Genomic DNA, 12,985 nt, shown 5'->3' on the forward strand with positions numbered 1-12,985 from the left:
CCGGGACCCCTCAATTCACCTCAATTTCCGCCCCCAGGACCCCCCAAACACCCCCACACCTCCTCCCAGGACCCCCCAATTCCCCTCAAACCCCTTTAAACAACCCCAGTTCCACCCCAAACCCCCTTTAAAGCCCCCCAAATCCCCCCAAACTCCCCCAATTCCCCGGGGACCCCTCAATTCCCCCCCAGCCGCCCCCAAAACCACCCAGGACCCCCCAACTCCCTCCAAACCCCCCAAGACCCCCAAAACCTCCCCTCAAATCCCCCAAACCTAACTTTAAAGCCCCCCCAAATACCCCAAAATCCTCCCAAATCCCCCAAAACCCACCCAGGACCCTCCAATTCCCCCCAAAGCCCACCAAAACCTCATTTAAACCCCCCCAAAATCCTCCCAACCTCCCCCAAATCCCCCAAGGACCTCAAAACCCACCCAAGACCCCCCAAACCTCCCACAAATCCCCTTAAATCCTCCCCCAAACCCCCCCAAATCCCACCCAGGACCCCCCAAATCCCACCCAGGACCCCCAAAACCCACCCAGGACCCCCCAAATCCCACCCAGGACCCCCCAAATCCCACCCAAACCCCCCCAAATCCCACCCAAGCCCCCCCAAATCCCACCCAGGACCCCCAAATCCCACCCAGGACCCCCCAACTCCCACCCAGGACCCCCCAAATCCCACCCAGGACCCCCAACATCCCCCCAAGACCCCCCAAAACCCACCCAGGACCCCCCAAATCCCACCCAGGACCCCCCAAATCCCACCCAAGCCCCCAAATCCCACCCAGACCCCCAAATCCACCCAAACCCCCCCAAATCCCACCCAAGCCCCCCCAAATCCCACCCAGGACCCCCCAAAACCCACCCAGGACCCCCAAATCCCACCCAGGACCCCCAAATCCCCACCCCAAACCCCCCCAAATCCCACCCAGGACCCCCCCCGGTACCTGAGGCTGAAGCGGCACCAGCCCAGGGGCAGGGGGGGCTCCGGGGGTCCCGGGGGTCGCCCCCCCCCGCTCACAGCCCTGGCAGAAGCAGCGGCTGCGCCGCGGCTCGGGGGCGAAGTACTCGTCTGGGGGGGGAATGGGGGGCAGGCCCCCGAAACGGGGTCAGGGAGCCCGAAAATGGGGTCAGGGACCCCCGAAATGGGTCAGGGACCCCGAAAATGGGGTCAGGGACACCAAAAATGGGGTCAGGGACCCCCGAAATGGGTCAGGGGCACCGAAAATGGGGTCAGGGACCCCAAAAATGGGGTTGGGGACCCAAAAATGGGGTTAGGGACCCCCAAAATGGGGTCAGGGACCCCTGAAATGGGGTCAGGGACACCAAAAATGGGGTCAGGGACCCCCGAAATGGGGTCAGGGACCCCCAAAATGGGGTCAGGGAACCCAAAAATGGGTCAGGGACCCCCAAAATAGGGTCAGGGACACCAAAAATGGGGTCAGGGAACCCAAAAATGGGGGTCAGGGACCCCCAAAATGGGGTCAGGGACACCAAAAATGGGGTCAGGGAACCCAAAAATGGGGTCAGGGACACCAAAAATGGGGTCAGGGACCCCCGAAATGGGGTCAGGGACACCAAAAATGGGGTGAGGGGCACCAAAAATGGTGTTGGGGACCCAAAAATGGGGTTGGGGACCCCCAAAATGCAGTCAGGGACCCCCAAAATGGGGTCGGGGACACCAAAATGGGGTCAGGGACCCCAAAAATGAGGTGAGGGGCATCGAAAATGGGGTCAGGGACCCCAAAAATGGGGTTGGGGACCCAATAAATGGAGTTAGGGACCCCGAAAATGGGATTGGGGACCCCTGAAATGGGGTCAGGGACCCAAAAAATGGGACTGGGGACACGAAAAATGGGGTCAGAGACCCCCAAAATGGGGTCGGGGACCCCCGAAATGGGGGCAGCGACCCCAAAAATGGGGTCGGGGCACCAAAAATGGGATTGGGGACCCCGAAAATGGGGTTGGGGACACAGAAATCCCTAAAACGTGCGTCAGGGACCCCGAAATCCCCCCCAAAATCCCTCCCAGGACCCCCCAAACTGCCCCAATTCCCCTCAAGACCCCCAAATCCCCCCCAGGACCCCCCAACCCAACCCCAGGGACGCCAAAACCCCCTCAGGAACCCCAAAATCCCCTCAGGACCCCCAAAATCCCACCCAGGACCCCCCAAATCCCCCTCAAATCCCATCCAAACCCCCCAAAACCTCATCGGGGACCCCCAAAATCCCCCCAAATCACCCTGAAATCCCACCCAGGACCCCCCCAAACTCGCACAAAATCCCATGAGGGACCCCCAAAACCCCCCAAAATCCCCCAAACCCCATCCAGAACCCCCCACAATCCCCCAGGACCCCGCAGGACCCCCCAAATCCCACCCGGGACCCCCAAACTCCCACCAAACCCCAATCAGGGACCCCAAAATCCCCCAGGACCCCCCCAGTTCCCACCTGGCAGCAGCAGCAGGTCCTTGAATCGAGCACACAGGGCCCCCAAAACCCCCAAAACCCCTCAAAATCCCCCAAATCCCACCCAAACCCCCTAAAATCCCCCCAAAAACCCCCAAAATCCCCCCAAAATCCCCCAATCCACCCAAACCCCTAAATTCCCCCAGGACCCCCAAAACTGCCCCAGGACCCCCACAATCCCCCAGGACCCCCAAATCCCACCTGGCAGCAGCAGCAGGTCCTTGAATGGGGCACACAGAACCCCCAAAACCCCCCAAAATCCCCCCAAAAACCGCCCAAAATCCCCCCAAATCCCACCCGGACCCCCAAACTCCCACCAAACCCCATCAGGACCCCAAAATCCCCCAGGACCCCCCAGTTCCCACCTGGCAGCAGCAGTAGGTCCTTGAATGGGGCACACAGGGCCCCCCAAATCCCCCAAAACCCCCCAAAATCCCCCAAATCCCACCCAAACCCCTAAAATCCCCCAGGACCCCCAAAATCCCCTCAGGACCCCAAAATCCCCCAGGACCCCCCAGTTCCCACCTGGCAGCAGCAGCAGGTCCTTGAACCGGCACACAGGGCCTGGTAGGGGCAGGGCTGGGGGGGCGCGGGGGTCCCCAACAAAGGCTCTCCTTCACCCCTGGGGGGCACAGGGGGGGCTCAGAGACCACCCAGGAGCCCCCCAAAAAATCGGGGGGGTCCCAAAACCCCCCTGGCCAAAATTTGGCCCTTCCAGAGGCTCCCCAAGCCCCAAAAATCGGGATTTTCTGCCCAAAATTTGGGGTTTGAGCCCCCCAAAAATCAAATTTTAGGGGTTCAGGTGCCCCAATTGCTCTGATTTTGGGGTTGCTGCACCTCCAAACCCCCAAATTTGGGGGTCTCTGCTCAATTTGGGGTCTCAGCCTCCAAATTTGGGGTTCCCAGACCCCATTTCCCCAAATTTTGGGGTCCCAGCACCTCCCAAACCCCAAAATTTCAGGGTCACCCCTAAATTTGGGCTCCCCCTCCTCAAAACACCCCGGATTTTGGGGTTCTCAAAATTTTGGGGTCCAAAACTCCCAAAATTTTGGGGTCACCCACCAAATTTTGGGGGTCCTAGATTCTCCCACACCCCCAATTTTGGGGTCCCCCCAATTTCAGGGTCCCAAACCCCAAATTTTGGGATCTCCCCATCCCAAACTCCCCAAATTTTGGGGTCCCCCCCCCAGATTTTGGAATCCCAGCCCTCCCAGACCCCCCCAATTTTGGGCTCCTCCCCTTCTAGACCCCCCAAATTTTGGGGTTCCCGCCATTTCGGGTCCCAAACTCCCCAAATTTTGGGATCTCCCCATCCCAAACTCCCCAAATTTTGGGGTTCCCCCCTCTCAGACCCCCCCCCAATTTTGGGGTTCCCCCCATTTTGAGCCTCCCAGACCCCCCGAATTCCAGAGTCACCTCCAATTTCGGGTCCCAAACCCCAAATTTCAGAATTGCCCCCTCTCAGACCCCCCTGAATTTTGGGGTCACCTCAACTTTGGAGTCCCAAACCCCCAGATTTTGGGATCTTTCCCTCCCAGACCCCCCAAATTTCGGGGTCACCCGCAGATTTTGGGGCTCCCAGCCCTCCCAACCCCCCAAATTTCAGGGTTCCCTTCATTTTGTGGCTCCCAGATCCCCCAATTTTGGGGTCCCCCACAATTTTGGGCTCCCAAGCCCCCCAAATTTCAGGATTCCCCCCAATTTCAGGGTCCCAGATCCCCCAGATTTTGGGGTCCCTCCCAATTCTGGGCTCCCAAACCCCCAAATTTCAGGATCCTCCCCTCCCAAAGCTCCAAAGTTTGGGATCTTTCCCTCCCAGATCCCCCCAGATTTTGGGGTCCCCCCACCCCAATTTCGGGGTCCCCCCTCACCATCCACCACGTCGGCCTTCTCCACGTCCCCCCGATTTCGGGGGTCCCCACTGGGGGAGCCCCCCCCGGCCGGGCCCTCGGCCACGATCGTCACCTGGGGGGGACAACGGGATTTGGGGGGCAGGACCCCATTTTGGGGATCCCAGACATCCATTTTGGGGGTCCCAGACCCCATTTTGGGGGTCCCAGACCCCATTTTAGGGGTCCCAAACCTTTCAGTGGGGCCTGGACCCCATTTTGGGGGTCCCAGACCCATTTTGGGGGTCCCAGAACCCCATTTTGGGGGGTCCCAAACCCATTTTGGGGGTCCCAGACTCCATTTTGGGGGTCCCACCCCCATTTTAGGGGGTCTCAGACGCCATTTTGGGGGGTCCCAAACCCCATTTTAGGGGGTCCCAAACCTTTCAGTGGGGCCTGGACCCCATTTTGGGGGTCCCAGACCCATTTTGGGGGTCCCAGACCCCATTTTGGGGGGTCCCAAACCCATTTTGGGGGTCCCAGACTCCATTTTGGGGTCCCCACCCCATTTTAGGGGGTCTCAGACGCCATTTTGGGGGGTCCCAAACCCCATTTTAGGGGGTCCCAAACCTTTCAGTGGGGCCTGGACCCCATTTTGGGGGGTCCCAGACCCCATTTTGGGGGTCCCAGACCCATTTTGGGGGTCCCAGACCCCATTTTGGGGATCCCAGACCCCATTTTGGGGGGTCCCAAACCCATTTTGGGGGGTCCCAGACCCATTTTGGGGGTCCCAAACCCCATTTTAGGTGGTCCTAAACCTTTCAGTGGGGCCTGGACCCCATTTTGGGGGTCCCAAACCCCATTTGGGGGGTCCCAGACCCAATTTTGGGGGTCCCAGACTCCATTTTGGGGGTCCCAAACCCATTTTGGGGATCCCAGACCCATTTTGGGGGTCCCAGACCCCATTTTGGGGGTCCCAAACCCATTTTGGGGGTCCCAGACTCCATTTTGGGGGTCCCAGACCCAATTTTGGGGGTCCCAGACTCCATTTTGGGGGTCCTAAACCCATTTTGGGGGGTCCCACCCCATTTTAGGGGGTCCAGACGCCATTTTGGGAGTCCCAAACCCCATTTTGGGGGGTCCCAGATCCCTTTTTGGGGGTCCCTGATCCCTTTTTTGGGGTCCCCAACCCCTTTTTGGGGGGTCCTTGATCCTTTTTTGGGGGTCCCAGACTCTTTTTGGGGGTCCTTGACCCTTTTTGGGTCCCAGACCCTTTTCGGGGTCCCCAAACCATTATGGTGGTCCTCGAATCTTTTTTTGGGGTCCCCAGACCCTTTTTTGGGGTGTCCCAACCCCATTTTGGGGTCCCCAATCCCTTTTTGGGGCACTGGACGCAATTTAGGGGGTCCAGGGATTTTTAGGGGATCCCAAAACCCTTTTTGGGGGTCTCAAACCGTTTTTGGGGGGTCCCAGACCCTTCTGGGGGTCCCTAAACCCTTTTGGGGGGGATCCCAAAACACTTTTTGGGGTACCAAAATATTTTGGGAGTCCCAGACCCTTTTTTGGGGAGGTCCCTGATTCCATTTTTGGGGGTCCCTGATCCTTTTTGGGACTCCTTGACTCATTTTTTTGGGGGTCCCAAACCCTTTTTTTAGGGGGGGGGGGGTCCCTGATCCATTTTTGGGGGTCCCTGATCTTTTCTGGGGGTCCTCGACCCTTTTTGGGGAGATCCTGAAAACTTTGGGGGGATTCCAGACCCTTTTTGGGGTCCCCCAATCTTCTTTTTGGGGTCCCTCATTCTTGGCGTTTTTCGGGATTTTTGGGGTCCCTGATTTTGGGGCTTTTCCAGCTCGCTGATTTTTGGGGTTTTGGGGGTCCCCCGTTTTTGGGTGCCCCCTCACCTGCTGGCACTGCCCAGGTGTGCCCAGGTGCATCCAACCCGCAGATTTTTTGGGGATTTTTTCTCTGAATTTGGGGGTTTTTCCCCGATTTTTGGGGTTTCTGGATTTCGGGACCCCCCGGGCCGATTTCAGCGGGGTTTTTTAGGATTTTTTGGTGTTTTTGGGTTTTTGGGGTTCCCCACCTGCTGGCACTGCCCGTAGAGGTCCAGCAGCCGTGCCCAGGTGTTTTCAACCCCCAGAATTTGGGATTTTTGGGGCTTTTTCCCCGATTTTGGGAGTTTTTGGGGTTTCTGGATTTCGGGACCCCCCGGGCCGATTTCAATGGGTTTTTTGGGTTTGTTTTGGGTTTTTGGGATTTTTGGGGTTTTTTGGGGTTCCTCATTTTTGGGGTGCCCCTCACCTGCTGGCACTGCCCGTAGAGGTCCAGCAGGGACACCCAGCTGTGTTCAACCCCCAGAATTTGGGGATTTTTGGGCTTTTTCCCCGATTTTGGGGGTTTTTGGGGTTTCTGTATTTCGGGACCCCCCGGGCCGATTTCAGCGGGGTTTTTTGGGTTTGTTTTGGGGATTTTGGGGTTCCCCATTTTCGGGGTGCCCCTCACCAGCCGTGCCCAGGTGTTTTCAACCCCCAGAATTTGGGGATTTTTGGGGCTTTTTCCCGATTTTGGGGATTTTTGGGGTTTCTGTATTTCGGGACCCCCAGGCCGATTTCAATGGGGTTTTTTGGTTTGTTTTGGTGTTTTTGGGTTTTCGGGGTTCCCCACCTGCTGGCACTGCCCGTAAAGAGACCCCACAGCCGTGCCCAGGTGAGTCTGGGATGGTTCAACCCCCTGAATTTGGGGGTTTTTCCCCGATTTTTGGGGTTTCTGTATTTCGGGACCCCCCGGGCCGATTTCAGCGGGGTTTTTTGGGTTTGTTTTGGGGTTTTTTGGGTTTGTTTTGGGTTTTTTTGGGTTCCCCGTTTTCGGGGTGCCCCTCACCTGCTGGCACTGCCCGTAGAGGTCCAGCAGGGACACCCAGCTGTGTTCAACCCCCCAGAATTTGGGGATTTTTGGGCTTTTTCCCCGATTTTGGGGGTTTTTGGGGTTTCTGTATTTCGGGACCCCCGGGCCGATTTCAGCGGGGTTTTTTGGGTTTGTTTTGGGGATTTTGGGGTTCCCCATTTTCGGGGTGCCCCTCACCAGCCGTGCCCAGGTGTTTTCAACCCCAGAATTTGGGGATTTTGGGGCTTTTTTCCCGATTTTGGGGATTTTTGGGGTTTCTGTATTTCGGGACCCCCCAGGCCGATTTCAATGGGTTTTTTGGGTTTGTTTTGGTGTTTTTGGGTTTTCGGGGTTCCCCACCTGCTGGCACTGCCCGTAAAGACCCCACAGCCGTGCCCAGGTGAGTCTGGGATGGTTCAACCCCTGAATTTGGGGGTTTTTCCCCGATTTTTGGGGTTTCTGTATTTCGGGACCCCCCGGGCCGATTTCAGCGGGGTTTTTTGGGTTTGTTTTGGTGTTTTTGGGGTTTTTCGGGGTTCCCCACCTGCTGGCACTGCCCGTAGAGGTCCAGCAGGACGTAGCAGGGGCTGGGCACCCCCCCGGCCACGGCGCCCTGGTCGCGGCCGTTGATGAAGAGGTGCAGCCGCCCCCCCCCGTCCACCAGGAGCCCCAGGACGGTCCCGGCCGGGAGCAGCTCCAGGGAGGGCCCGGGGAGATCCCGGATCTGGGGGAAAAATGGGAAAATTTGGTTAAAATCGGGGTTAAAAGTGAAATTTTGGGAGTCTGGAATGGTCTGGGGGGGATTTGGGGTCATTTGAGGGGGTTCTTAGGGGGTTTTGGGGTCTCAGGTCCCGGCCGGGAGCAGCGCCAGGGAGGGGCCGGGGAGATCCCGGATCTGGGGGGAAAATTTGGTTAAAATTGGGGTTAAAAGTGAAATTTGGGGATAAAAGTCAAATTTAGTGAGGTTTTGGGGCAGTTTTGGGTGAGTTTCGAGGTGGTTTTTGGGGGTTCTGGGGGGGTTTTGGGGTCACAAGTCCCGGCCGGGAGCAGCTCCAGGGAGGGGCCGGGCAGGTCCCGGAGCTGGGGAAAAACGGGAAAATTTGGGTTAAAATCGGGGTAAAAGTGAAATTTGGGGTTAAAAGTGAAATTTTGGTGGATATTTTGGGGTGTTTTCCCACCTTCCTGGCGTTGCGGAACACGGCTCCCCGCTGCAGGATCCAGGCCGGGGTTGGGACATTTCGGGGATATTTTTGGGGACATCTCAGTGATATTTTGGGGATATTTTCAGGGTGTTTTGGGGGATATTTTGGGGATATTTTGGGGATATTTCAGTGATATTTTGGGGATATTTTCAGGATATTTTCGGGGTGTTTTTGGGGTGCTTTCCCACCTTCCTGGCGTTGTGGAACACGGCTCTCCGCTGCAGGATCCAGGCCAGGGTTGGGGGATATTTTTGCAGTAATTTTGGGGATATTTTTGGGGATATTTTTGCAGTAATTTCAGTGATATTTTGGGGATATTTTGAGGATATTTTCGGGGTGTGTTTGGGATATTTTGGGGTATTTTTCCCACCTTCCTGGCATTGTGAAACACGGCTCTCCGCTGCAGGATCCAGGCCGCGGTTGGGACATTTCGGGGATATTTTTGGGGACATCTCAGTGATATTTTGGGGATATTTTCAGGGTGTTTTGGGGGATATTTTGGGGATATTTTGGGGATATTTCAGTGATATTTTGGGGATATTTTCAGGATATTTTCGGGGTGTTTTTGGGGTGCTTTCCCACCTTCCTGGCGTTGTGGAACACGGCTCTCCGCTGCAGGATCCAGGCCGGCCGTTTGAGGCCGTGGGCGCAGGCCGGCAGGGGGGAGCGGCCGGGGGGGGCCCCGGTGACCCCCAGGGCCAGGGAGGAGCTCCACTGCGGGTTCAGGGCGTCGATCTGCACCTGTGATGTCATCGGTGACGTCATCGTGACGTGGTGATGTCATCATTAACCCCCAGTGTCCCACAGACCACACCCTCCCCAAAACAGCCCCACCCAGCCCCCCCCCAAAATCGGCTCCACTGCGGGTTCAGGGCGTCGATCTGCACCTGTGATGTCATCGTGACGTCATTGTGGTGATATGACGTCATCAGTAACCCCCAATGTCCCACTGTGCCCCCCAGTGTCACAGAAACCCCCCCAAATGAACCCAAATCCCCCTTAAATCGGCTCCACTGCGGGTTCAGGGCGTCGATCTGCACCTGTGACGTCAGCAGTGATGTCATCAGTGATGTCATCGTGACGTGGTGATGTCATCATTTACCCCCAGCGTCACACAGACCCCACCCTCCCCAAAATAACCCCACCCAAGCCCCCCCCCCATTTGGCTCCATTGGGGGTTCAGGGCGTCGATCTGCACCTGTGACGTCAGCAGTGATGTCATCAGGGATGTGGTGATGTTGTTGCTCCTCCCTCAGTGTCCCACAGCCCCACCATGACATCACTCTGTTCCCTATGACATCATCATCTCCCCAATCCCCCATTGGCCCATGCCCTATGACATCACCCCATCCCCTATGACATCACAGGAATCCCAGATCCCCATTGGCCCATCCTGTATGACATCACCACAATCCTCTATGACATCATCACCTCCTCTATACCCATTTTTCCAGCCCCTATGACATCACCACCATCCCTAATGACATCACAGCTGTTCCAGATTCTCACTGCCCAATCCCTATGACATCAGCAACTTCTCTATGACATCAGCAACTTCTCTATGACATCACAACCACCCCTATGACATCATCACCTCCCCTATGACATCACCACCATCCCCTATTCCCATTTCCCCACCCCCCATGACATCATAGTGTCCCTAATGACATCACAGGAATCCTGGATCCCCATTGGCCCATCCCATATGACATCACTGTGTCCCCCTATGACATCACCATCACCCCCTATGACATCACAGGACTCCCAGATCCCCTTTGGCCCATCCTGTGTGACATCACCACATCCCCCATGACATCACAAGACTCCTAGATCCCCATTGGCCCATCTTGTGTGACATCACCACACCCCCTATGACATCATCACCTCCCCTACTCCCATTTCCCCACCCCCTGTGACATCACAGTGTCCCTGATGACATCACAGGACTCCCGGATCCCCATTGGCCCATCCCCTGTGACATCACCGCACCCCCTGCGCCGCCACCCCCTGCCCGTATGACATCGCCCCGCCCCTGATGACGTCACCGCTGACGTCAGGGCCGTTGCCATGGTTACCTGGAAGAGCCGCCCCGGGGGGAGGGGCTGCCCCACCAGCACCAGCCCCTGGTTGTAGCTGCTGACGCGCGTGGCCGTGCGGGCGCCGTTGGACAGCTCGATGTTCTTGCCGTGGCACCCCAGGAACGTGGGGGGACCCTGGATTGGGGTGAAAAAACCAAAATTTGGGGTTTTGGGGAATTGAAATGGGATTTTGGGGGGTTTAAATGGGATTTTAGGGGGTTTTATAGGGTTTAAATGGAACTTTGGGGGGTTTGAAAGGGTTAAAGTGGGGCAGGGACAGCTCGATGTTCTTGCCGTGGCACCCCAGGAACGTGGGGGGACCCTGGATTGGGGTTAAAACCATGAAATTTGGGGCTTTGGGGGGAGTTTGGGGAAGTTTATTGGGATTTAAAGGGAATTTTTGGGGTTTTTTAGGGGGCTTTTAGGGGTTTTGGGGGGGATTTAAAGGGTTAAATGGGGCAGGGACAGCTCGATGTTCTTGCTGTGGCAGCCCAGGAATGTGGGGGGACCCTGGATTGGGGTTAAAAATGGAAAATTTGGGGTTTTGGGAAAAATCTGGGGGATTTTGTAGAATTTAAATGGGATTTTGGGGGGAGTTTGAAGGGGATTTTGGAGGAAACTGGGGGAGCAAAAACCCCCCCAGTGCAAGCACAGCCCCGCCCAGTACAAACCAGTATAACCCAGGCCCCCCCAGTTCCCTCCCAGTATGAACCAGTCCATCCCAGTCCCTCCCAGTACAAACCAGTGCAATTCAGTACAACCCAGTTAATCCCAGTCCCCTCCCAGTCTCCCTCAATCCCCTCCCAGTCCATCCCAGTATAACCCACTTCTCTCCCAGTATATTCCAGTCCATCCCAGTCCCTCCCAGTTCATCCCAGTCCATCCCAATCCCCTCCCAGTATATCCCAGTATACCCCAGTCCCATCCCAGTATATCCCAGTATATCCCAGTATAACCCAGTCCCCTCCCAGTATGTCCCAGTCCATCCCAGTCCCATCCCAGTATATCCCAGTATATCCCAGTATAATCCAACCCCTTCCCAGTATATCCCAGTATATCCCAGTATACCCCAGTCCCATCCCAGTATATCCCAGTATATCCCAGTATAATCCAATCCCCTCCCAGTTCCATCCCAGTATAATCCAATCCCCTCCCAGTATATCCCAGTATAATCCAATCCCCCCTCCCAGTTCCATCCCAGTTCCCTCCCAGCCCCACCCCTCCCCCTCTCACCCAATCTCCTCCGTCCCCTCCGGGCGGGGCGAGGGGCGGGGCCTCGCTGGGGGAGGGGCTGGGGGAGGGGCTGGGGGTGGGGGAGGGGCCGTCCCCGCCCCCGCCGGCCCCGCCCCCCGCGCTGACGATGGACACGGCGGTGACGCGCCCGTACAGGTCCAGGGCCACGAACGCGTTCTGTGACGTCACACAGAGGGGGCGTGGCGTCAGAGAGGGGGCGGGGCGTGATGGCATGGCCCCGCCCATAACAGGAAGTGATGGGAAAGAGGGGGGGGGTGATGTCATGGAGTGTGCCCAGGTGTGCCCAGGTGTGTTTTGGGTACCCCCAGGTGTGCCCAGGTGTGTTTTGAGTACCCCAGGTGTGCCCCAGGCATGCTCAAGTGTGCCCCAGGTGTGCCCAGGTGTGCCCAAGTGTGTTTTGGGTACCCCCAGGTGTGCCCCAGGTGTGCCCAGGTGTGTTTTGGGTACCCCAGGTGTGCCCCAGGTGTGTTCAGGTGTTTCCCAGGTGTGCCCAGGTGACAGTTAATCCCCCACAGGTGTGGCCCAGGTGTGCCCAGGTGTGTTTTGGGTGCCCCCAGGTATCCCCATGTGTGCCCCATGTGTGCCCCAGGTGTGTCCAAGTGTGTTCCAGATGTGCCTCAAGTGCCTCCAGGTGTGCCAAAGGGAATCCCAGGTGTGCTCCAGGTGCCCCCAGGTGTGCCCAGGTGTATCCCAGGTGTGCCCCAGGTACCTCCAGGTGTGTATTTGTCCCCCTCAGGTGCGCCCAGGTGTGTCCCAGGTGTATCCCAGGTACCCCCAGGTACCCCCAAGTACCCACTGAGCCCCCCCAGGTGTGCCCAGGCATCCCCAGGTGTGCCCTCAGGTATCCCCAGGTGTGCCCAGGTATCCCCAGGTGTGTTTTCACCACCCCAGGTGTGCCCAGGTGTATGTTTGTGCCCCCCAAGTGTGCCCAGGTGTGCCCCCAGGTGTGTATTTCCCCCCCCAGGTGTGCCCAGGTGTCCCCAAGTGTGCCCAGGTGTGCCCCCAGGTGTGTATTTCCCCCCCCAGGTGTGCCCAGGTGTGTTTCAGGTGCCCCCCAGCTGTGTTTTGGGTGCCCTCAGGTGTGCATTTCCCCCCCCAGGTGTGTGTTTTACCCCTCCCCAGGTGCCCTCAGGTGTGCCCAGGTGTGTTTTGGGTGCCCCCAGGTGTGCCCAGGTGTGCCCAGGTGTGTTTTGGGTGCCCCCAGGTGTGTATTTCCTCCCCAGGTGTGTGTTTTACCCCTCCCCAGGTGCCCTCAGGTGTGCCCAGGTGT

General features: G+C 57.5%; 1 protein-coding gene across 1 annotated transcript in view; it reads right to left on the reverse strand.

The window, feature by feature from the left end:
- Positions 1–948: 948 nt before the first annotated feature.
- Positions 949–12,985, reverse strand: part of NEURL4 (neuralized E3 ubiquitin protein ligase 4) — a gene marked incomplete at both ends in the record, with an annotated part of 30,550 nt that continues 18,513 nt past the window's right edge. The window contains 9 exons of the mRNA XM_054295422.1: positions 949–1,073; positions 2,452–2,500; positions 3,027–3,091; positions 4,341–4,434; positions 7,726–7,905; positions 8,966–9,124; positions 10,459–10,596; positions 10,703–10,783; positions 11,695–11,871. Coding sequence (XP_054151397.1) covers positions 949–1,073; positions 2,452–2,500; positions 3,027–3,091; positions 4,341–4,434; positions 7,726–7,905; positions 8,966–9,124; positions 10,459–10,596; positions 10,703–10,783; positions 11,695–11,871 — 1,068 coding nt within the window. The remainder of the gene's footprint in view (positions 1,074–2,451; positions 2,501–3,026; positions 3,092–4,340; positions 4,435–7,725; positions 7,906–8,965; positions 9,125–10,458; positions 10,597–10,702; positions 10,784–11,694; positions 11,872–12,985) is intronic.

The sequence above is a fragment of the Melozone crissalis genome, unplaced genomic scaffold, assembly GCF_028551555.1.
Source record: "Melozone crissalis strain CALT ecotype California unplaced genomic scaffold, PUWL_Pcris_2 ptg000724l_1, whole genome shotgun sequence".
In the NCBI taxonomy this organism is placed as follows: domain Eukaryota; kingdom Metazoa; phylum Chordata; class Aves; order Passeriformes; family Passerellidae; genus Melozone; species Melozone crissalis.